Source organism: Mobula hypostoma, chromosome X1 (genome assembly GCF_963921235.1).
Source record: "Mobula hypostoma chromosome X1, sMobHyp1.1, whole genome shotgun sequence".
NCBI classification, from domain to species: Eukaryota; Metazoa; Chordata; class Chondrichthyes; order Myliobatiformes; family Myliobatidae; genus Mobula; species Mobula hypostoma.
The window spans coordinates 28831148-28856378 of record NC_086128.1 but is presented as its reverse complement, the minus strand read 5'-3'; the positions used below and the strand labels follow the sequence as shown (position 1 = coordinate 28856378).

The 25231-nt window shown below is 44.9% G+C and overlaps 1 protein-coding gene across 5 annotated transcripts in view; it reads right to left on the bottom strand.

Annotated features, from left to right (window-relative positions):
• Window positions 1-25231, bottom strand: part of LOC134340160 (arf-GAP with GTPase, ANK repeat and PH domain-containing protein 1-like) — a 185663-nt gene that overhangs the window by 42800 nt on the left and 117632 nt on the right. For all 5 annotated transcript variants that reach the window (XM_063037073.1, XM_063037074.1, XM_063037069.1 and 2 more), the window contains exons 6-9: window positions 20987-21121; window positions 13263-13387; window positions 6234-6386; window positions 371-457 (exon numbers count right to left, since the gene is read on the bottom strand). In XM_063037073.1, coding sequence (XP_062893143.1) covers window positions 371-457; window positions 6234-6386; window positions 13263-13387; window positions 20987-21121 — 500 coding nt within the window. The remainder of the gene's footprint in view (window positions 1-370; window positions 458-6233; window positions 6387-13262; window positions 13388-20986; window positions 21122-25231) is intronic.

Genomic DNA, 25231 nt, shown 5'->3' with positions numbered 1-25231 from the left:
TTCCTTAATTGCTTCCTACTAGTGCTTTGGGAGTCAAGGAGGGACTTCATCATTCTCTGACCTGGCTAAGTCCTTCTTTAGCTCCTCGATAATCTCTGAGGTCAGCAGCTTGACATTCAACTTCCAACTCCTGCTGCCTGCCTTCTGGTCTTTCTGTAGGTAGGACTCAGCCTGAAGGAGGTCGCGGTCAGTTTAATGTCCAGTTCCATGACCACCAGATGCTTCAGTTGTCCCTGGGCTGTGCACTTACCAAGTCAGCCCCAGCGGTCGCCTTTGTGTGAAAGTGCCTGTAGCTAAGTTGTGGCGCAGCTCTAAGGAGACTCATTTGGTATGGATCAGTGCACCCTGCACAGAGCTGGCTGAAACCCACCTGCTTAATTGGGATGGCACGGCCACTTCCGATGTTATCTGCCTTACTGTCCAGACTCCTCCTTTCCGTATCGCTTCCCCGCCGAGCCTGTGGAGGGAGCGAGAACACAGTATTGTAGGCAATGCTACAGGGGCAGCTCTTAACAAAAGCTGTATCCTAGGAGTCCCACAGTAACAGAACGAAACAGTCCTGAGTGGGTGAATCCCGTCTCAATCATTAGAATAGCACTGAAAGAGGGCCAGACGTACCTAACCTTAAGCTGCTCCCAGCCTTGCAATGAGGATAATATTTTTGTGCAGCTGACTGTTTCAGAGGTCAGTTAAGAGTCCATCACACTCTTGAGACAGAAGTCATGCACAGGCCAGACACGGTAAGGCTGGCAAATTTCCTTCCCTGAAGGACATCAGCGATCCAAGAGAGTTTCTCTGACAATTCAATGGTTTCCCGCTCACCATTACTGATGCTACATTTTATTTTGTCCCCAAATTCCAGATGAAAATTGGTAAAATTGGTTTATTATTGTCACATGTGCCAAAGTACAGTGAAAACCATGTTTAGCATGCCACTGGTACAGATCACTTCATTACAGCAGTACATTGAAGTCGTATAAAAGAGTGCAGAATGAAGTGTAACAGCTACAGAGAAAGTGCAGTCCAAGTAAACAGTAACATGCAAGGACCATGATGAAGTAGACTGGGAGATCACAAGTCCATCTTAGGGGTCTGTTTATTTGATTAACTGAATCTAACTATTTAATCACTTGATTAACTGAATTTCAATTGTCACTGCCACAATTTAACCACTCCTGCTGTTACTATGCTACCTCCCGTCAGCCAACTACATACAAAGGGGTATCGCAGTTATAACACTGCATGACCACAGCTGCTTCCCAGACACCCTTCCTGCCCTCCCCTAGTATTGATCACACCACCACATGCTTCCTGTCCTGCAGCAGGTCTCATTCCTCTATCACCACCTTAGGATTGACCAATGCTGCCTTCCTACAGCCTCAGCCCACCTCTTCTCTCAACATATCCCCTCTAGGAGGATCTACATCAACAAACCTTTGCCCTGCTTTGGTGGTGGAGATTTCACTCAACCTGATTCTGCCTTCTGGGACATCCTCCCAAAGCTGCTGCTCCTCCTCTTTTGAAAAATAATTCTCAAATCTCCATTTATTTCTGTCCCAGTGGCCCTTTCTCCCCCTAACACTGATTTATGAAGCAATGAGAGACATTTCAATATACTAAAGGTGATGTAAAGACTGGGCGTTGTTGATGCTTTCTGTCATCCTAACAGCGAGCTGGCGAGGCTGTATGTACTGAGGGCAAGGCTGGAATTGAGGGCAACGTGGATGGGGCTTGGTTATCAGTGCTGTGGGATACTGCAGGGATCAGTGCTTCACTCTTGCCCCTCATCATCCAGCAACAAATTAGCTCAGGGCACCAAATGTCATCATTCCAAGTTTGCTAACAATAGTGTCACAGGGTGAAACTGCACAGAAATAGGCCCTTTGGTGCAGCTTGTCCGTGCCAGTTGTGTTGTCCAGCTAGCTAGTTTCATCTGCCCATTTTTGACCCTTGGCCCTATAGGGGGAAAGGGGAGGGGAGAGGGAAGGGGAAGAGGGTGAGAAAGAAGGGAGAGAGGGAGATAGGTGAGGCAGAGATTAAATGAGAGGTAAGCAGAGAAAGAGGCAAACAGACTGAGAGAGCGAGACAGAGAGAGACTGGGGAGAGAAATATGTAAAGAGGGAAAGGGAGGCAGGGGCAAGGAGACAGAGGGGTGAAGGGGAAGAGCAGGTAGATGACAACAGGGGGAGACAGAGAGAGAGAAAGGCAGTGGAGAGAGAGCAGTACATTCTAGAATTATAAATATTCCTCTTGGTGAAATGTTTCCTTCTCACAGAAATTATGACGTGGATGGCAGTACAAAGATGTAAGAATTGCCTGTAACAATCCACGGGTTGTGGAAGTTCTGATTCACACACCATCTGAGCCAAAGGATAACATTTCCTGGCTTGGTGGTTAAAGCACTTGTCAGGACTGAAGAGGATTAGCTGATGTACTTTGATATTTTGGCATCGTAATACAGTTAAAAGCTTTAAACCTCCTATGGAGAGCAAACTGCTCGCATTACACAAAGCAACTAAAAACAGGTGCACCATCCTTACTGACAGTATGATGTCCTGTATAAGAATCTAGGAAGCAAATAAATAAAGCCTTCTTCCTTGCTTTGATAATAGACGAGAAGAATTTATTTTCACGTAGGGGGAGCCAGAGTATTTCTGGCTTAAAGTCAAAAATGACCTGGAGAGCTGTCATCAGAATCGGAATCCAAACCACTGTCGCACTTAAGGTTCAATCCTCAGATGGAGCTGAGCAGTACTGAGTTACGTAGTTGTACAGTATAGAAACAGGCCCTTTTACCCACCATGTTGTATCATGTACATTAATCCCATTTACTTATGTTACGTACCCCGTAACTGGGTTGCCAAACCAGCAGAAATGGATCACTCAGTTGGAGTCTGGAGTACTAGAACTAAGAAAGTTTTATTAAAGAAACAAGCAACACATTAATCGAAAGGATAATAAATGCAACAGTTCAGTGATGATAAACACACATGTGCACAGAATTAAGATAACAGCATCAATCAAGCTCTATCGTTGTCTAGGGGTAAATGACCAATTTCAAAATGACTCAAAGTTCAGTCCAGTTAGTAGTTCAGTTCGCAGTAATCGTTGCCATGGCGGTGGACAACGTGGGGGAAGAGAGAGACAGAATAGGAACAACTGATCATTCAGAACACTGCTTCACTCACAGACCAGCAAGATGGCTCACAGACCAGCGAGATGGCTCACAAACAGCTTTTGGGCGGGTCCTTGGTGATGTCACCTGAGGTCACCGACTGTGACCCCTCCTCCAGATGCGGTCGATCCTCTGCAGTGAACCCGGCACCCAGGCAAGGGCGGACACACACCGGGTTCCTGCTGATCGTACCTTTCCACCCTTGTCGTTGTCTGGCACTTCTCACCCACTCGTGAGAGGCGCACCGCTTCCAGGGTCTCGTTACCTCGGGTGGCGTGTGTGTCGCCTTAGCGAACCTGTCCCTTTTTATCCCCCTGCTGGGGTATCGCCTGTCCACCACTTCAAACAGTTCAGGGTTCAAAGGGGGGGGAGCCGCTCCAGACAGCTCTCTCTCCCACGTCCCTTCATTACACATCTCCAGACGCTGCTCCATTGTTCCTTATCTCTCCTTCCCCTGAGGGCAGGTGGCAGACCAACTGCTGATGCCACTGATGCTAACCCAGGCCAGCAAACATCTTAATTTTATGTGTATTCTCGTAACACCCACATTACATCCATAGCTTTCTGTGTCATGACAATTCTTGTTGACTTGTTGAGATGCATCTTAAATGTTGAGAGAGTCTCTGCCTTCAGCACCCTCTCAGACAGATTCCTGCCACCTCCCAGAGAAAAAATTCCTCCCTCATATCCCCTCTAAATCTCTCACCTTAATGGTGATGCCATAGCATCTGTCATGCCAATAACACAACAGTGGTGGGGCTCATCAACAACAATGAGATGGCCTACAAAAAGCAGGCGGAAGAACTCGAGACCCAGTGCCATATAAATAACCCCTTCCTCAATGTCAATAAGACAAAGGAGATGGTTATCATCTCCAGGGGAACTTGCACCACTCACACCCCTCTTTACATTGGCGGCACAGCCGTGGAAACTGGGAGCAGTTTCAAACTCCTCGGAGTGCACATCTTAAACAACACTCATGGTCCCAGAACACATACTGCACAATGAGGAAAGCTCACCAACACCTCTACTTTCTGAGGAGGTTGAAGAGAGCAGGATTATGTACATCTGCTGTATACTCATGTTACTCTACAGGTACGCAGTAGAGATAATCCTAACACACTGTGTCACTGCTCGGTACAGACACTGCTCTGCGTCAGACAGGAAGACTCTACAATGGGTAGTCAAAACTGCCCAACACATCACCGGTATCAGCCTACCCACCATCAAGGACATACAGTATATACAGAAAGGTGCCAGGAAAGGGCCAATGATATCATGAAGGATCCCACCCACCCTGCTCATGGACTGTTTGTCCCACTCCCATCAAGGAGGCTGTGTAGTATCCTCGCCAGGATCACCAGACTCAAAAACAATTATTTTTCCCAAAGTAGTAAGGCCGATCAACATGTCCACCCACTAACCCACCCCTCCACACTCCCAACCACCATTTCTTTATCATTTCCTATCAAGTCACCTTGTGTAGAGACACTCCTGTGCCTAGCATCACTTTATGGACATACAATCAATCTATGGTTATAAACTATCTTATTAAGGCATCCGTTAGTCTTGCGAGACCATGGATCTGTGCCTGGAAAGTCTTCACTCTCCAGGGCGCAGGCCTGGGCAAGGTTGTATGGAAGACCAGCAGTTGCCCATGCTGCAAGTCTCCCCTCTCCACGACACCAATGTTGTCCAAGGGAAGGACATTAGGACCCATACAGCTTGGCACCAGTGTCGTCACAGAGCAATGTGTGATTAAGTGCCTTGCTCAAAGGACACAACACATGTTGCCTCGGCTGGGGCTTGAACTCATGACCTTCAGGTCGCTAGTCCAATGCCTTAACCACTTGACCACATGCCCACACATAAACTATCTTATGTATTTATATTTACTGTATTTTGTTATTATTGTGTGCTTTATCCTATTATGTTTTTTGTGCTACATTGGATCTGGACTAACAATTATTTTGTTCTTTACACTTGTGTACTGGAAGTGACATTAAACAATTTTAAATCTTGAATCTTAAACCTGCACTCTCTTGTTTTAGACACCCCCACCAAGGAAAAAGATTTGTATTAGTTACAGCTCTATCAGGTCATCCCTCAGCCTCTTCCACTCCAGGGAAAACAAACCCAGCCTACCCAATCTCTCCTTATAACTCTAATGCTCCAACTCAGGGAATATGCCGGCAATTTCCTCTGCACTCTCTCCAGTGCAATAACATCCTAACAGGAATGTACACGCTACACCACCTCTGATTTGTAAAGTTGTCAAAGCTCTTGTACTCTATGCGATGACTGATGAAGGCAGGCATCCCATGTGCCTTCTCCACCACCTTATAACCACTGAGCCCTCAAACCCCAGATTGTCACCGTCTCGCTATATAATGGCTTGGTACGGCAATTGCTCTGCCCACGACCGCACCAAACTGCAGAGAGTTGTGGACACATCACAGAACTACACTCTCCTCTGTGGACTTTGACTACATTTCTCACTGCCTCAGTTAAGCAGCCAGCACTATCAAAGACCCCACCTACCCAGGACATTGGCTCTTCTCCCCGTCTCCCATCGGGCAGAAGATACAAGAGCCTGAAAGCATGTCCCAAAAGGTTCAAAGACAGCTTCTATTCCACTCTTAAAAGACTCTTAAACAGCCGATAAGGTGGACTCGGCCTCACGATCTACCACATTATGATCTTGCACTTCATTGTTTACCTGCACTGCATTTTTTTGGCAGCTTTATTCTGCATTGCTATAGTTTCTGGTTCAGTGCAATGTGTAATGATCTGATCTGTATGGACACCGTGCAAGATAGGTTTTTTACTGTATCTTGGCATATGTGACAAGAATAAAGCAATTCCAGTACCAGTACCGTCAGAAGCAGTCCCAATCATTGCTCACAATTACAACGGTGCGTGGTGTCAAATCCCAAGGTGGCACCTGAACCAAGTTACACATCGAGACAGCATGCTCGACAAGTGTTGGAGCGGATCTGTGGAAACTGCTTGTGATCTGATCTGCTTCCTGATAACCTCTTACTGGGTAAGTACTTACTGTGAAAAGGCTGGGGCGTCGCTTCGAGTGCTTGCGGACAGAACCAGGGGTCCCGGAGACTTGAGAGATGTCGGCTGCCAGTTCCCGGTGACTGACGTTTGGAGTGGAAGGAAGGGATGAGGAATACTCACCCATGTTACCACCATTGCTTGCCTGTGAAAGATAGTGTGGCAGGAAACAGAGGAAAAGATGAAGACAGAATCAACTTTACAATCAGAAAAATTAAGCACTCTTTCTCCAAGAAACACTGGAACTGAAGATAGTTAAACACACATACCAATGGATCATAGCATGACATTGTATGCACCATGACTACAGGTGCTGAGCACTCCCTCTTTGTACCTACCCATGGGTTTTCTCATTGAGCCCACAGAAAACTAATAAAGAAATCATCATCTTTGTCCCATGCCCTTCATTTATGGTGGTTAAGAAGGAGAATGATGTGTTGGTCTTTTTTAGTCAGGGGATTGCCATGAGGTAATGTTGCAGCTCAATAAAACTCTGGCTAGACCGCTCTTGGAGTATTGTGTTCAGTTCTAGTTGTCTCATTGTGGGAAGGATGTGGAAGCTTTGCAGAGGGTGCAGAGGAGATTTACAATAGTGCTGCGGTAGCAAAGTGGTGAGCACAATTGCTTTACAGTGCCAACGGTCCCGGTTCAATTCCCACCACTCCCTGTAAAGAGTTTGTATGTTCTCCCCCGTGGCTACATGGGTTCCCTCCCATACAAGACGTACAGGTTAGGATCAGTAAGTTGTGGGCATGCCAAAAGCATTGAGATACTTGCGGGCTTCCCCCAGCATTTCCACAAACTGTTAGTCTTTAATGCACTTCATGGTATGTTTTGATATTCATGTGACAAGTAAAGTTAATCTTTAAAAGTGAGTGGAAAGCCCTGGTAGAGGCAATTATGTTAGGGACATTTAAGAGACTCTTAGATAGGCACATGGATGCAAGAAAAATGGAGGGCTATGAGGAAGCGAAGGGTTAGATTGCTCTTGGAGTAGGTTAAAAGGTCAGCACAACATTGTGGGCCAGAGGACCTGTACTATGCTGCATTGTTCCATGTTAATATATTGTGAAAAGCCAGGGGCTTGTAGCCATGTATACCCATTTGATTTGTGCTGGAGGAACTGAGCAAGTTCTCAATCCAAAATATTGACCACCCCTCTCTCTCCACATATGCTGCCTGACCGCTGAGTTCCTCCAGTGATTTGTTGGCTCCACATTACCGCATCTGAAGTCCCCTTTGTCTCCAGATATAGTTAAACCTCATACATGGAGAGTGGCATCAAGGGGGCTGACACTACTCAGGCTGCCCACCCACCATCACAGAGCACACAAGGAAACTCCGAAGATCGGCAAAGCCAGCTGCTACCAGGTGTGACCAGAGATCGAAGAGGAGAATCCACAATTCTGTATGTGGGGATCACTGATACCAGTGGGATGGGACACAGAGGAAGAACAATTCATTCACTTGCTGGATTCTCCACGACTTCTCATCAACTTTTTGAAAATATTATTTGCCCACAGGATGTGCGGTAGGCATTTATTGCACACCCTTGGCTACTCCTGAACAGTGGCTTGCTGGGCCAATTCAGAGAGCAATTGACAGCTAACATACTGCTGAGATTCTGGTGTTTACAGGCCTTGCTGAACCAGGTGAACTTGGACATCAATCCAGTGTTTTACAAACACAAATAATGACACTAATTTTTAATATCTGAAACTGTTTTAATGATTCAGATTTAAATTTCCTAGCTGCAATGGTGAGATATGAACTCGTGTTGATGGATTTAAGAGTGCATTTCTCTGGGAGCAAGTCTAGCGACTTAGCCACTGTGCTACTATATATACTAACCACAACAATTAACAATCAACTGGTTGCAGCCACCCATGGGGAGCTCTTCAAGGTCAGGATATCTGTGGGATGACCCACTTGGTATTGGAAGTTAAGAATGAGTTAACCCTCTGTGGCAAGACCTGCCCATACTCTCTGAATGTCCAGTCAGCCTGGATTATTAACAGGTGGACTTCTGTCTGAGGGAAACAATTCTTCCCACTAAGATGATGGTAACGCTGCACAACACCTCAATGCTGAGTTCCTCCAGCATTTTGTGTGTGTGTTGTTTGGATTGCCAGCATTGCAGACATGTGGTTGGATTATAGCACCTCAAGAGATGAGCTAGTGACTTGATACCACTGACACTCTCAGTGCAGTACTGAGGGAATGCTGTACGGTCAGAGGTACCATCGTTTGCCTGAGGTGTTAAACCAAGACCCTTTGTAAATGGATTTAAGATATATTACAGCATCACTGATTTGGAGGAGGGAAGTTTCTCACAGTGTCCTGGGGCAGATATTTACCCCTCAAACAAGCGGCTGGCATAGCAGTTCGCATAACGCCATTACAGTGCCAGCAACCTGGGTTCAATTGCCACCGCTGTCTATAAGGAGTTATAGTTTGTTCACTCTGTGACTGTGTAGGTTTCCTCCGGGTGCTCTGGTTTCCTCCCACTTTGCAAAGACATCTGGGTTAGTAGTTTCATTGGTCACGTGCACACAAGAGATTTTGCAGATGCTGGAAATCCAGAGTGACGCACATAGAATGCTGGAGGAACTCAGCAGGTCAGGCAGCATCTACGGAAATGAATATGCAGTCCATGTTTCAGGCGGAGACCCTTCTTCAGGACTGGAAAGGAATGGGGAAGATGCCAGAGTAAAAAGTTGGGGTGAGGGGAAGGAGGATAGCTAGAGGGTGATAGCTGAAGCCAGGTGGGTGGGAAAGGTGGGCTGGAGAAAGAAGAATCTAATAAGAGACGAGAGTGAACCTTGGGAGAAAGGGAAGAAGGAGGGGCACTGGGGTGGGGGAGGTGATAGACAGGTGAGGAGAAGAGGTAAGAGGCCAGAATAGGGAAATCGAAGTAGAGGGTAGGGAATTGGAAAATAAAATCCAGAAGGAGAAATCGATGTTCATGCCATCAGGCTGGAGAATACCTAGACAGAATATGAGGAGTTGCTCCTCCACCATTGTGGCAAAAGAGGAGGCCATTATCTGCTATGCCAGAATGGGAACGAGGGTAGGAATTAAAATAGTTGGCCACTGGGAAATTCCACTTTTAGCAGATGGAGCTGAGGTGGTCGACAAAGTAGTCCCCAATTTACGTCAGGTACATGGTCACATGGCTCTGAAAGGCCTGTCATTGTGCTGTTATCGCTGAATAAAATAAATAAATAAAAGCAACATCATCACAACAAGCCAGCACATTGCTGAATGTGGGATCTTGCTGTGTTGTAGTTCCCACTTCATAACAGCTACAGCTTCAAGAGTTGTAGTTGTTATCAAAGGTCCTCAGCACTCAGGCCATGTTCTCTTCTCGCTGCTGCCATCAGGTAGAGGGAACAAGTACCTCAGGACTTGCACCACCAGGTTCAAGAACAGATACTACTCCTCAACCATCAGGCTCTTGAACAAAAGGGGATAACTACACTCATTCTATTTCTGGTGTTCCCACAACTGATGGTCACACTTTAAGGACTCTTTATCTTGTTATTTCATGCTCTCCTTATTTATTGCATTTGTACAGTTTGCTATCTATTGATGCTGTTTACAGTTGCCTGCAGAAAAAGAATCTCAGGGTTGTATGTGGTGACATGTATCTACTCTGATAATAAAGTTTTACTTGCAACTTTGAAGAATGTGCTATTGGCTGTGCAGTATTTTGAGATCCCTGACAGGTACAACAGAAACCCAAGTCTTCCTCTAAACCAGTGCTCAGTATGGCAAAATCCAACAGTACTCCAGCGTGCCATTGGATATACCCACGGCCAGAATCTGCCAACCAGTGGGTAATTGAGGATAATCTGAGTGAGGATGCACAGTCCACACTGGGAAAGCGGAAACTCCAGCAGTGCCGATTGCTTCTGGTCAAGAAGGCACCAAGCTGCAATGTTCATCGAGGTCGCTGTTCAGACTGAGTTGTTTTTTAGGTTCATAGGGATGGTTTCGGAGACAGAGCGAGGAGTTAGGGCTTAGGGATAGGGATGTGTGAGAGTTAGAGGTCAGGCCAGAGTCCAGGTTGGAGTGCTCCACGGTTAAAGGCCAGTAATGCACATGGACAGATATCGGGTCAGCAAGCATCATGGACAAAGTCCAGCATGGAAAAGGGCTGGTGACCACACCCCCACCCCCCACCAGCTCATTGAATTCCCTTGGTCCATGTGTCCTAGGTTCGGAGGTCCGTGTGGGCAGGAGACACAAGGGCCAGTAACCCCCTGGATCAGTGAGTCATTGAGGCTGAAGTTCGAGGCCTGGAGTATGGGGTCCCGTCATTGGTGAATCCTAGCGTTGATAGTGAAGATCAAAGCCTGACAGCTGAAGACCAAACTCAACAAGTCCAGAAGTCAAGGATCGATGGCCAAAGCCCTGGGTTTGTGAGTCCACTAGAAAGTTGAAGGCTTGATGCCTGTGAGTCCACTGGAGGCTGGAGACCCAGAGGCTGCCTGGGGCCCTGGGGTGGGAGGTGGTATGTGTGTGTGTTGTTGAGTTTTGTTATTGCTAGTGATACTCTGCTGAATTCTGTGGGCATGCTATGTTGGCAGCAGAATGTGCGGCAACACGCAGCACATCCTTACATTATGTTGGTTGTTAATGCAAATGACTCATTTCACTGTATGTTTTGATGTATGTGATAAATAAATAAATAACTCTGAACTTGAATCTGATCAGTCATCTCATTTGGAGGCTCTCAAGTAATGACAGCAGCTTGACACACTACTGCCCAAAACACATCGTGCAAACATTGATTCAATTCAGTCCCAAGGCACTGACACGGACTGATCTGCCAGGGCTTGCACTGATTAACTGATTGAAGAACATATCCTGCATCCTATTGATCCAGAGCAGCCAAGAGCTACATAGCCCATTATTAATCCTTAATGGCAAACAGAACAGGCTTGATTTTCAGCCCAGGAGTATATCAAACATAATCACCGTTTGGTTTGCTGAGAGGTGTGTGACACCTTAATTACACGCCTGACTCCAAAGTGTAAATTGTTAATTTTCACAAAGGTAATGGATACACAACCACAGGTGATATCGGAGATACTGAATCTAGTCCATGGTTCTAATTTTGCTGAGCCTGCACAACTTCCAGGACCTGGAATTCAAAGATAGACAAGGATTTCCTGACCTGGTTTTCTCCCGCATTCCAAAGACGTACAGCTCATGGTTAGTAAGTTGTGGGCGTGCCATGTTGGCAACAGAAACATGGCAACACTGGTGGGCTGCCCCCAGCACATGCTTGGTCTTCTTCAGTTGTTCATGCAAACTATACATTTCAGTGTACATTTCGATGTATATATGACAAATTAATCATCAACTTTTTATCTCTGTTCTGGACACCTCAAAGTACTTAGCAACTCAGGAAACATTTATCCAGAACACTTTTTTGGAGGAGATGCAGCAGCCAATTTCTGCACAGCAAGCTCGGACTGTTTTTCTTTGGAATTGCTGGTTGAGGGATGAATATTAGTAAAGGAACCAGGGAGAATTCTCTGCACCTCTTCAAGATAATGCCACGGGAGATTTTCACACAACTGTAGAGGGCAGGCAGTGGTCTTAGTATCACATCTTATCCAAAAGATGGTTTCAGATTGAATCTGAAAGGGATAGCATTGCACATTATATAAGAAGAATTAGGAGCAGGAGATTACTTGGCCTTCCAGCCTACGCCACCACTAACTAACATCATGACTGATCTTCAACCTCAGTCCGTTTTTCTGTTTTATTCTCGTATTCCCCAGCCCAGCACACTGAATTACCAGTTATTCCCATTCTGGTATCCTGCAAGAGACCTAATGGGGCTTATTTAAGGAATGATCTTAAGGCATTGGATGAAATTCAGAAAAGGTTACTGGAATGAGTGAGTCGTCATTTAAGGAAAGGTCAGATGGTTGGGCTTACATACACTAGAGTTTAGAAGAGTGAGAAAGGACTTGTGATTCATCGAGTCACACAGTAGGGAAACAGGTCTTTTGGCCCAACTCATCCATGCTGACTAAGGTGTGCACTTTTGACTCGTATCCCTCTAAATCTTTCCTATCCATGTATCTGTCCAAATGTCTTTTAAATGTCATTATTGGTCCTGCCTCAACCACTTCCTCTGGCAACTTGTCTGAAGAAGTTGCCTACTCAGGTCCCTGTTAAGTCTTTATATTCTCACCTTAACCCTACGGCCTCTAGTTTTTGGCTCCTATACCCCGGGGAAAAGACTGCATGCATTCATTCTATCCATGCTCCTCATGATTTCATACATCTCTATAAGATCAATATACTTAACTGGAACATGTAGAAGCTCCGACAGGAAATTGTAGAGAGGAAGCTTTCTCATGGAAGAAGCCAAAACTAGGAGTCACAGTTTAAAAATAAAGGGTTGTTCTTTTAAGATAGAGATTAGATGAAAGTTTCCCTGTAAGGAAAACACTCTTCCTCGTGGTGCAGTGGAAGCAAAATCAAGAGGGGATTGAAAGGTCACCGGGGCAGGTGGCAATACAAAGATGAGGTAACAATGAGGTCACAATAACTTTTCTGGATGTTAGGTAAGGTTTGAAGAGCTGAATGGCTTGCTCCTGCATCCTATGTCTGTATGTCTTTGATGTAAAGACCTCCAGGCCCTTTCACATACAACCTAGTGGACACAAGAGATTCTGTAGATTCTGGAAATCTTGAGCAACACACACAATATGCTGAAGGAACTCAGTCAATATCTATGGAGGAAAATAAATAGTCGATGTTTTCAGGCAGAGACACTTCATCAGTCCTCATGAAGGGTCTCCACTCGAAATATCGACTCTTTATTTCTCTCCATACTCAACATCGTGGACAGTTTCTTGGGACTCCCCAGTAGAGACCAGCAAGTGAATCAATAACTGGGTTACAGCCGATTTGCAAAACATTTGGAGCACAATACCAGTGGTGGATTGCTAACATACCCCACCTCACTCTCACTTCCTCACACTCTCATTCTCACCTGGCTGCTGTGAGTGGCAGAGACTGGGACGGAGCCAGAAAAATGGCTTGGAGAGCTCGGCAGAGACTTGCATGATGTGACAAAAAGGTGCTGCTGCTTCTTAACTGCTGAGACCTTCTGGGCAACTGAAAGAGAAACAATAGTGAGGGCTCCCATAGCAAGACTCTGGAGTTGCTGGAACTTGAAGCAACACCTCGTCTGCTGGAGGAACTTAGCAGGTTGAGCAGAATCTGTGGAGGGGACGGAGGTGGGGGGGGGGTCGGGGAGAAGGAGGAACTGTCAACATTTTAGCATTGAGGCAGGTTTTTGATCCAAATACCAACAATTCCTTTCCCCTCACAGACGCTGCACAGCCCACTGAGTTGCTCCAACAGACTGTTGCTCTCATAAAGTTGATGATGAGAGGTAATTGGTTTAATGTAGTCAAATGTACAGAGATACAATGACAACAGCAGGAATTCTGCAGATGCTGGAAATTCAAGCCACACACAAAGTTGCTGGTAAACGCAGCAGGCCAGGCAGCATCTCTAGGAAGAGGTACAGTCGACGTTTCAGGCCGAGACCTTTCGTCAGGACTAACTGAAGGAAGAGCTAGTAAGAGATTTGAAAGGGGGAGGGGGAGGGGGAGATATAAAATGATAGGAGAAGACAGGAGAGGGAGGGATGGAGCCAAGAGCTGGGCAGGTGATTGGCAAAAGGGATATGAGAGGATTATGGGACAGGAGGCCCAGGGAGAAAGACAAGGGCGGGGGAACCCAGAGGATGGGCAAGGGGTATAGTCAGAGGGACAGAGGGAGAAAAAGGAGAGAGAGAGAGAGAGAAAGAATGTGTGTATATAAATAAACAACGGATGGGGTACAAGGGGAAGGTGGGGTATTAGCGGAAGTTAGAGAAGTCAATGTTCATGCCATCAGGTTGGAGGCTACCCAGACGGGAATTCCCACTCTGACATGTCTATCCACGGCCTCCTCTACTGTAAAGGTGAAGCCACACTCAGGTTGGAGGAACAACACCTTATATTCTGTCTGGGTAGCCTCCAACCTGATGGCATGAACATTGACTTCTCTAACTTCCGCTAATACCCCACCTCCCCCTCGTACCCCATGCGTTATTTATTTTTATACACACATTCTTTCTCTCACTCTCCTTTTTCTCCCTCTGTCCCTCTGACTATACCCCTTGCCCATCCTCTGGGTGCCCCCCCCCCACTTGTCATTCTCCCTGGGCCTCCTGTCCCATGATCCTCTCATATCCCTTTTGCCAATCACCTGTCCAGCTCTTGGCTCCATCCCTCCCCCTCCTGTCTTCTCCTATCATTTTGGATCTCCCCCTCCCCCTCCCCCTCCTGTCTTCTCCTATCATTTTGGATCTCCCCCTCCCCCTCCCACTTTCAAATCTCTTACTAACTCTTTCTTCAGTTAGTCCTGACGAAGGGTCTCGGCCCGAAACATCGACTGTACCTCTTCCTAGAGATGCTGCCTGGCCTGCTGCGTTCACCAGCAACTTTGATATGTGTTGCAGAGATACAAATGATAAGCTTTCGTCTGCATGTCATCCAGACATATCATTACTTAAGTACATATCACATTGTAAGTATTGTACATCAAAACAATACAAATGGGGAAGTATGAGGAATATAGTATTACATAGAACAATACAACACAGCACATACCCTTTTGACAAACAACGTTGTGCTGACCTCTTAACCTACTCGGAAATCAGTCTAACTCTTCCCTCCTACATAACCATCCATTTTCGTTCATCCATGTGCCTATCTAAAACTTCCTTAAAAGTCTCTAATGTATCTGTCCCAAGTAGAACATTCTATGCACTGATCACTCTCTGTGTAAAAAATTTACCTCTAACACCCTCCCTATACTTTCCTCCAATCATCTGAAAATTATGTCTACCCTAGGATAAAGGCTGGTTGTTCACTCTATCAATGCCTTTTATCATCTTGTATACCTCTATCAGTTACAGTTCCAGAGGAAGTGCACTGCAGGCAGGTGAATACAGGAGCCACGATGAGGTAGACTGAGAGATCAAGGTCAAGAGATCATCTGTAACCAGGTAGTAAGGCATAGAGCAGTAATCATTATCACCGGCAGCCCCACTCTCACCTGTGAAGTCTCAAAAGGAGCCAGAGGCTGTAATTGGACAGCAGCAAGAGTCAATAACATTTCACCCAAATTACTTCATGCACTTGCATGGCGCAGTTTAAAACTAGGTAAGTGTGTTCATGTGCAGTGAATTCCAGTTAATTGGGACTCATAGGGACCGGTCCACTTTGGTCCAATTAAGCAACTGCCCCAAAAAGCCAGTTTCATGGAAATAGAATATAAGGTATAAAAAAAATCAAACTACTGTTTAACTGAGTAACAAATTATGTATTCAAATGAAATACAGAACAAATTAGAACACTACCAACATAGTATTGGCTGTTTGTCATATCTGATGATGACAGGAAACCTGTGAGTGAGAGTTTTTAAAGTGGAAAACCCGTTGTTCTGGGGCAGTTACACCCTCTTGACTTCAAGTCTGGGTCCAGTGGGATGAGTAGTTGTCACAACTGGGGTCTTCCTTGGTTGCAATGGATGAATAGGCTTAGCTAATCTGGGTGACACGGCAGCATAACAGCTATCATAATGTTTTACAGTGTACATCAATCATACCACATCCAGTATTGGCAAGAGAAAATCCAGGGGAACATAGCCCCACTCTGCCCAGAAGCCACGTCCATTATTCTTCTGTGGGCTCTCTCCAATTCTTCTTGCCAATATTGTAACAAACATCAATCCCTAAAGTTACTCCTCAATCAGAGACAAACTGTTAACACATGCCTCCAAATTTCCCGATACCATTTAAATGGGTTGAGAGTGTTGAAGAAAAGATAAAAATGAAATGGGAAGGAAAGGACTTTATACAATTCAGCACAATTCCTGGTGCAAAGCTTCCTCTGACAAGAGCCTGGTTAAAGACTAACTGAGTTGTGGCCTGTGAGATGCATAATGGACACCCTCCATGAAGTGTCAGCAATGATAAAAATTGGTGTCATCTCTTTCCAGGATTATCAAACAAGTTCCACATAATAGGGAGGAGGAGATGACAACGATGAGGAACTGCCACCTCAAGTTGAGCAGACACTTAGAAACATAGAAAACCTACAGCACAATACAGGCCCTTCGGCCCACAATGCTATGCTGAACATGTACTTACTTTAGAAATTACCCATAGCTCTCTATTTTTCTACGCTCCATGTACCTATCCAGGAGTCTCTTAAAAGACCCTATCATATCTGCCTCCACTACTGTTGCCGGGAGCCCATTCCACGTACTCACCACTCTCTGCGTAAAAAAACTTACCCCTGACATCTCCTCTGTACCTCCTTCCAAGCACCTTAAAACTGTGCCCTCTCGTGCTAGCCATTCCAGCCCTGGGGAAAAGCCTCTGACTGTCCACACGATCAATTCCTCTCATCATCTTATACACCTCTATCAGGCCACTTCTCATTCTCCGCCGCTCCAAGGAGAAAAGGCCCAGTTCACTCAACCTATTCTCATAAGGCTTGCTTCCCCAATCCAGGCAACATCTTTGTAAATCTCCTCTGCACCCTTTCTATGGTTTCCAGATCCTTCCTGTAGTGAGGCGACCAGAACTGAGCACAGTACTCCAAGTGAGGTCTGACCAGGGTCCTATATAGCTGTAACATTACCTCTCGACTCTTAAACAGACTTGAAGGAGTTTAGCAGTAATCAAGCCTGATCTGGCTTAATGTCCAAATCTGCTGACAGTTCTGGATCAGTGTGTGCACACACTTGGCTGGTGGAGGGCTTCTGCAGAGGAGGGTTTCTTCCTCTTCTAAGCTGTTTGGTTTCCCTGCTTTCTCTCAGGCTTCCGATTTCCTGTCATGGCCACAGAACTAACCAGCGTTCAGCTAATTACTGTCAGCAACAGTCTGCACTCTGCAGACCATTGAAGACCGGAGTCTGCTAACAGAGTTCCTCAGTTCGAGGAACCAGAAGCAGAAGCCAAAGCTGCATGCGTTCATTTGGGAGCCCACGTTACAGATGGTCCCATCGTGCATCACAGCAATCTGGCTCAACAGTGAATTCACCCTCCCTGACAAATAGAAATTTCTACATCTTAGCTAGCTCTACTTTACAACAATGATTATAGTTCAATGAAACCTACAACTTCCATTTATATGGAGCCTGCACTGTTCCAGGGTACCACAAGAGAGCCTGTAAAAAATATGAGACCAAGAACCATTAAGACATCAAAGGTAGGGGTTCTGAGGAGGGTTTTAATGGAGGTGGAGAGGCTGTGAGGTGTGAGGAAGGCCGCCTCAATTGCCAGTGGCCGAGTGAGAGGAATCATGAGATGGGAAACAGAGGGGATCAGAGGTGTCAGCTAACTTTCCGATCTAGGAAGTGGACAGAACAAGATAGGATGAGAAGGGATGAGAATTTTAAAACCGAGGTGCTGCCAAGCTGGCAGTACAGCAGCACAGGGTGACAGGGCTCCATGTAAGTTAGGGGACATCAGGATTATTGAAAAGTGGCATGTTGGCTGTGAAGCGCTCTCAGAATTCCCAAGGATATGAAACTCATGCCAGCAAAGTGCTAAATAAATAAAGCTGCAGTTGCTGGAATGTGAAACTAATCCAGAGATCCTGGAACCCTCATCCAGTCAAGCAAGTTCTTCCAGCATTTCTGCTTCTGCTATAGGAATACCAATCCTTTCTTTCCTTTCACCCCCGTCATTTGGGAAGGTGCAAGAGGACGGCCAGTTCAAACAACACTTAGTGTAATACTCAACTGCTCTCAATCATCTTAGTGAAGTTCGGGTTTTACAAAGCATCCCGTCTCATTTTGTACACTTACAGAGTGAACCTTTTGCCCTGGTGTGGGATACCCCTTTACATCCTTTGTGAGCAGAGACTATGTTCAGTAAGAATTAAATAGGAGGCCGTCACTGGTCACGGATACTGCTCTGCTTTCACCAGAGTGAGGTAAGACATCACTCCAATAGAACCAACCTGCCTCCAAAGCATAATGAGGCAACAGTGGAACACGTTGTGCAAAGTAGGTAGTTTAGAAGGAAAAGCACTGATTACAAGCCCCACAGACAGCCAAGGGTCCCAGATGTTATAACTGGTCAGTGCCAATACGATCAGCAAAAGGAATACTGTGACTGCAGAAAACATCTATTCCTGGTCATTACCCACTGACCATTATGGGGCTGAAATTCAATCAGGGATGAATGTAACACCATTCACAGCCAAACAATGTCATAAATTCACAGTGAAGTATTACCACTAGTAGAATCACTTGCAACATGAACAGAAACTATTTAGTTCACTGAGCCTGTAGCGGTCTTACTGAGGCCCCTCCATTTGAATCGTGGCACAGTGGACAACATTCCTCTGGTCAAATTCAAAGCCCCTCCAGAGTCTTGACTTGCACAAATCAAAAACACAAGAGATTGTGCAGATGCTGCAAATCTAGAGTAACACATACAAAATGCTGGAGGAACTCAGCAGGTCAGGTAGCATTTATGGAAAGGATTAAACAGTCAGTGTTTCTGGCTGAGACTTCAAGAGGACTGGAAAGGAAGGGGGGAAAAGCCAGGATAAAAATATGGGGGAGGGAAAGGAGGACAAGCTCGAAGGTGATAGGTGAAGCCAGATGAGGGGGAAGGTAGGTGGGTGTGGAGGGTGAAGGGGGCATGAAGTCAGAAGCTGGGAGGTGATAGGTGGAACAAGTAAAGGCCTGAAGAAGGAGAAATCTGATAGGAGAGGAGAGTGGACATTGGAGAAAGGGAAGGAGGAGGAGTATCAGAGGAAGGTGATAGTCAGGTGAGAATGGAAGGGGTAAGAGAGAGCTAGAGTGGGCAATGGAAGAAGAGGGAAGGGAAGGGAAGGGAAGATACAGAAATCAATGTGCATGCCATCAAGTTGAAGGCTACCCAGATGGAATATAAGGCGTTGCTCCCCCAACCCAAGAGTAGCCTCATCGTTGCAGTAGAAGAGGCCATGGACCAACATGTCGGAATGGGAATAGGTTTTGGAATTAAAATGGTTGGCCACTGGGAAATCCTGCTTGTTACAAATGGAGCAAAGATGCTCGACAAAGTGTACCTCAATCTACGTTGGATATCACCGATGTAGAGGAGGCCACATCAGGAGTACCGGAAATAGTAGATTTCCAGACTTCAGCTAGTGTTGCCTCACCTAAAAGGACTGCTTAGGGCTCTGAATGGTGGTGAGGGAAGATGAATGGGCACCTTTTGTCACATGCAGGGATATGTGCCAGAAGGGAGGTTAGTGAGGAGGGCCAAATGGACAAGATAATCACAGTGAGAGGAATCTCTGTGGAAAGCGGAGAGCGGGGGAGGGGAGCGTTAAGATGGGTTTGGATGGTGGAATCAAGGCTAATGATCCGCTGAGGGTGGAGGTCCAAATAAGACATTGCACCAGACTCTGTCTGTACATTCAGATCCTGTCACAAGTAAAAAGTCAGGGGAGTTCTCCAGTGCCCTGGGACCTATACTCACCACTAAAATATACAATTAGGTCTGCATTACACTGTTGTTTGTGGGATCCTGCTGTGTGCAAACTGGTTGCTATGTTTCTCGCATTACAAAGATTCTAAATTCCAATATATCTCCTTGTTGGCGAAATACATTTTTGTCCTGGAAGGAATATGAAAGGATCAGTTTTACATTTATCCTTTCTCTATATTATTTGGACAAACTGCAAAGGGCAAACACTGAGTGCCAGACACAAAGCCATTACAGTCGGCCCTCCTTATCCACGAGGGATTGGTTCCGGGACCCCTCGCGGATACCAAAAAAACGCAGATGCCCAAGTCCCTTATTCAACCTGTCTAAATGTGGTGGATCTTAGGACCCAGCAGAACCCCAGACCTTATTTAACCAGTCTCAGTGCGGTGGACATTAGGACCCGGCGGCGGAGCTCTGAATCCGCAGTGTTTCTGCTCACGAAAATAATCACGATCACGATTTAAAATAAAGTGGAAATAATAAAGCGATCAGAAAGAGGTGAAATGCCATCGGTCATTGGAAAAGTGCTAGGCTACAGTTGGTCAACGGTCGTTACAATTTTAAAGGATAAAATGAGAAAAGCCCTGCCCCAATTAAAGCTACAATTATTACTAAGCAACGCAGTGGTTTAATTATTGGGTTTTGGGGTTTTGGGTTTTTGATCCTCCACATCAACCCGGCACGGATGGAGAGCGCGCTCGGGAGTGATTTGTCACTGGATTGAACTCGGGAACTTCCGTTCCCAAGCCCGGCGCTGAAACATACGTTTCTTAAGTGTTTTATATGCATAGAAAGGTAAAATATATACTATATACTAAGACAAACGTTTGACTAACTGACACTAAATAATACCGGATGTACCTGTTCCGACTTACTTAGTAAGAGAACTTCCAGTTTTTTTTCGATCTCGATCCACGATAACCTACGCACATCCTCCCATATACTTTAAATCATCTCTAGATTACTTATAATACCTAATACAATGTAATTGCTATGTAAAATAGTTGTTATACTGCATTGTTTAGGGAATAATGACAAGAAAAAAAAAGTCTGTACATGTTCGAACAACAAATTCTGGAAGAGCACTTCCGGGTTTTCTTGATTCGCAGTTGGTTGAATTCGCGCATGCGGAACTCGCGGATAAGGAGGGCCGACTGTACCTTCATTAAAAACTCGATCCACATTGAGTCCATACGTTGCGCAGGTCTCATAATACATGCAGCGTTTCAAGTCAGCGCAGAGTTTACGTGCCCGGGCATCATCAATGACTCGTGGATTGGTGGCACTGATTGCATCTGCAAGTGAGGGAAGCAAAGCTTTTAGATATCAAATGACAGACATTGAGAACTGCTCCATGACTAATGCCTTGGATGCTAATAAACTTGAAGTTAATTTCAATAATAAGGAATTTGAAATTAGTATGCACCTGAGAACAATTCAAATTTGATTATTTCCAGAAATAATTGGAACATTAAAATTGTAGGAAGCAGGCCTCTTTATAGCTTTAAACAGTACGACACACATAATACAGAGGGGTGCTAATGTGTCATTATGCTGAATGCCTGTCACAGACTGACCTTGTACTTCTAAATCTTTCACGGTATTGAACTGAATACAGGCAAAGGCCCTGGTTAAATTTGCCTTCTTACCCAACCTTCCTTTAACCTCTGCCTGGAGATTTGAGATTAAGATTTTCTTGATCAGAATGGGTTGATCATCTCTGTAGCAGAATGCAAGGTGACCAAACTGAAATGTATAAAATACAAATGAGCTCCTCGGCCTGGGTGCTGAAAGGCTGTTCTACCTGTCCCGAATGTCTGCCTCGGTATTGGGGGATTGGCCATTTAGTGCTGAGAAGAAGAATGTCTTCAGTCCAAGCTGTGGAACTGTGCCCAGAGAGCAAGGGAGGCAGAGTTATTGTGTATATTCAAAGCCAAGGCAAATACTGATTTTTGGGGTAACAGAGAGTCCAGGACTGGGGGGAACTGGCAGGAAATGAAGTAAAGGCAGGGGATCTGCCATGATCTTATTGAATGTCAGAGCAGACACAAAGGACTAAAATACCTCTTCCTACTCCCACCTTTTATGCTTGTATCTCCTAACCTGAATTCATTCTTTTCCAACACCTGCTGTGTTGAACTCTTTACCTCCCTCAGACTTTCTTTCCCTTCCCCACCAGATTTCATGCTCTTAAAATTTGCAACAACCTCACCACAGAGTTTGCCATCTTCCTTGGCTTGCTAATGTCTTTACTGAGAGCAAGACTCTTCTGGATAGGGAGGTACACGCTTAATTTGGAATTCCTTTGAAAATAGCTGGGAGGGTGGTGGCTGTAGGACCCTGGGGAGATGCTCAAAATATGGAGCCAGGCGTCATCCATTACACAAAAAGTAGGAGTAGCCAGTCAGCCCTTGAAGTATACTCCACCAGTGAATATGATCACAGCTGATCATTAAGATTCAGTACAGCCACAAGAGACTGCTGATCCTGGAATGTGGAGCAACAAACAACCTGCTGGAATAACTCAGTGGGTCGAGCAGCATCTGTGGGAGGAAAGGAATTGTCAATGTTTCGGGCCAAACTCTTGTATCGGGAGCTGTTCCAGATTCTGTATCCTGTTCCTGATTCCTCCCCATGTCCTTCGCTTCCTTTAACCCCAAGAACTATACAGTGCCTGGAAAAAGTATTTATTCCTCTTGGAAGTTCTCCTGTTTTATAACATTGAAACATAGCTGATTTAATTTGGTTTTTATTGACACTGATCAACAGAAAAAGACTCTTTCATGTCAAAGTGAAAACAGATCTCTACAAAGTGATCTATATTAATTAGAAATATGAAACACAAAATAATTGATTGCGTAAATATTCACCCTCCCTTTAATATGACACATCAAATCATCACTGGTGCAGCCAATTGGTTTCAGAAGTAACATAACTAGTTAAATGGAGATCACCTGTGTGCAGTCAAGGTGTTTCAATTGATTGTAGTAATGGATTGTAGTCCTGTGTCTGGAAGGTCCAACTGTGGGCTGGCCTGGCTAGCGTAGGGAGGTGGTTGAGTGTGTGTTGGAAGCAGTGGGTTGAGATGGCTGACTGGAAAATGGTGGAGAGAGAGAACATCAAGGAAAGAGCCAAGCTGTTGAAGGAAGTTTTTGGCGAGAGTGGAAGTGAACTAGAGATGGAGGTTGGCGGGAAAGAGGAATGGAGTGGAAAGAGTAAGAAAAGAAAGCAGAGGTACGGGATATCAAACTCTGAGGAGTCAGCGGATGATCAAAACAGGACAGCAAAAAAATGGAAAGAAGATGAGATTAAAGCACTATAAAACTAAGCCAAGACTTAGTCTTTTGGTGATTGGAACCCGATTCGTATGACGAAGATGCTCAACAAAATAATAGGCGAGATTAAAGGAGCAAAGATTTTATGAAATGGATCACTATCAGTGATTTGTCGGGATAGTGCTCAGCAAGGCAAAGTGATAAGATTATGTAAAATAGACGGCAAAGAAATACAATGCTCAATACCCAACAATAGAAAGTGGACTAGAGGAGCTATTTCGGGGACACCAACAGAAGTTACTATAGATGAGATTAAACAGGACATAAAAGGAGCAAAAATTATTGAAGCCGAACGTTTGAAAGTTACAAGAAACGGGAAAAAGTGTGATAGTTTATTGGTAATGATTAACTTTGATGACGAGAGATTGCCGACTAATGTTTACTTAGGGTATATGTGTTATGCGGTTAGAATACATATACCACCGCCTTTAAGATGCTATAAATGTCAGAAATTCGGGCACATTGCGGCGGTCTGCAGAGGAAAACAAAGATGTGGGAGATGCGCTGGAGAACATGAATATGGGAAATGTGAGGCGGGAGCCAGGCTGAAATGCTGCAATTGTGGCGAGGAACAGAGCGCAGCTTATCGAGGGTATGCAGAGGCAGTGAAAGAATTGGCTGGAAAAAGGCTGTCAAGCAAACAAATACAGGGAATAATAAACTGGTGAATTGTGAGGGCTGTAATATGAAAAATAAGGATACACAATTAATGAGTAGAAAGGATTTCATACTTTTTATGGTGGATGCAATTAATTGTTCAGCACAAACAAGCAAAAGGACTGAAAAAATTAAAATTATAGTCAAGTCTGCAGAAAAGTATCTTGATATTAAAGCGATTAGGTGGGAAGAAGTCAAAGAAATGCTGAATGGGGGATCCAACAGTTCACAGGCAGGGGAGATGGAATCTTAATGGCAGTATATTTATCGCAAATGGTCAAGAATTTAAGAAATATGTTTCAGAACTTGAGGGAAATCCTCAGATTTTATGGTTGAAGCCCAGGGTAAATGTGCAGAACTCCAACAACAAATAGAAGTACCCGACAAGAACAACGGTGAATTGGAAAGAGATTGGAAAATGGAGGAAATTATGACAAGGATACAAAAAGGAAAAGGAATTTGTTACAAAGTGAATTATCTGCATTCAGATTATAAAATGAAAATATGGAAGCAAATGAAGGAGAACTCCGAGGTTTCAGTAAACAACTGCAGGCTACGATCCAAGAAAAGGAAAACCTGAAAAAGCAGATAGACTTGGAAAAACAGCAATTTAAAAAGTATAACGTGCGATAATTACTATTCTTTAACAAGATGATTTTAGTCTTACAAGTGATGTAGATGCAATCAATGTTATTGAGGTAATGCAACTACATGAAAACGTGACAAAATTAGGGAAGAATAGCAGTTTGCGGCATTATCTAATGGGCGCATTAAGCATTCAGGAGGAATTGCAGCTCAGTGAAGCTAATAGAGAACTGCAGGCTGAACTAGATTGTCTAAAGTAGAGAACCCCAGCACATACTTGGTTGGAACACCACAAGTCTGGCAGGTGGTGGTAATGCACTGAAAACTGGTTGCCAACCGCCATAAAACAAAAAGGAAGAAGAAGAAGAAGGTCCATCTGCTGGTGAGTCAGTATCCTGGCAAAAACTACACCATGAAGGCAAAAGAACACTCCAAGTAACTCCATGAAAAAGTTATTGAAAAGCACAAGTCAGGAGATGGATAGAAGAAAATTTCCAAATCACTGAATATCCCCTGGAGTATAGTTAATCATCAAGAATTGGAAAGAATATGGCACAGCTGTAAATCTGCAGGGAGTAGGCTGTTCTCAGAAACTGAGTGACCATGCAAGAAGGGGACTAGTGAGGGAGGCCACCAAGAGACCAATGTCAACTCTGGAGGAGTTACAAGCTTCAGTGGCTGAGATGGGGAAAGTCTGTGCATACAACAACTATTGCCCGGGTACTTCACCAATTGCAGCTTTATGGGAGAGTGGCAAAGAGAAAGCCACTATTGGGGGAGGGGGAAGCTCACATGAAATCTCGGTTAGAGTTTGCCAGAAGGCATATG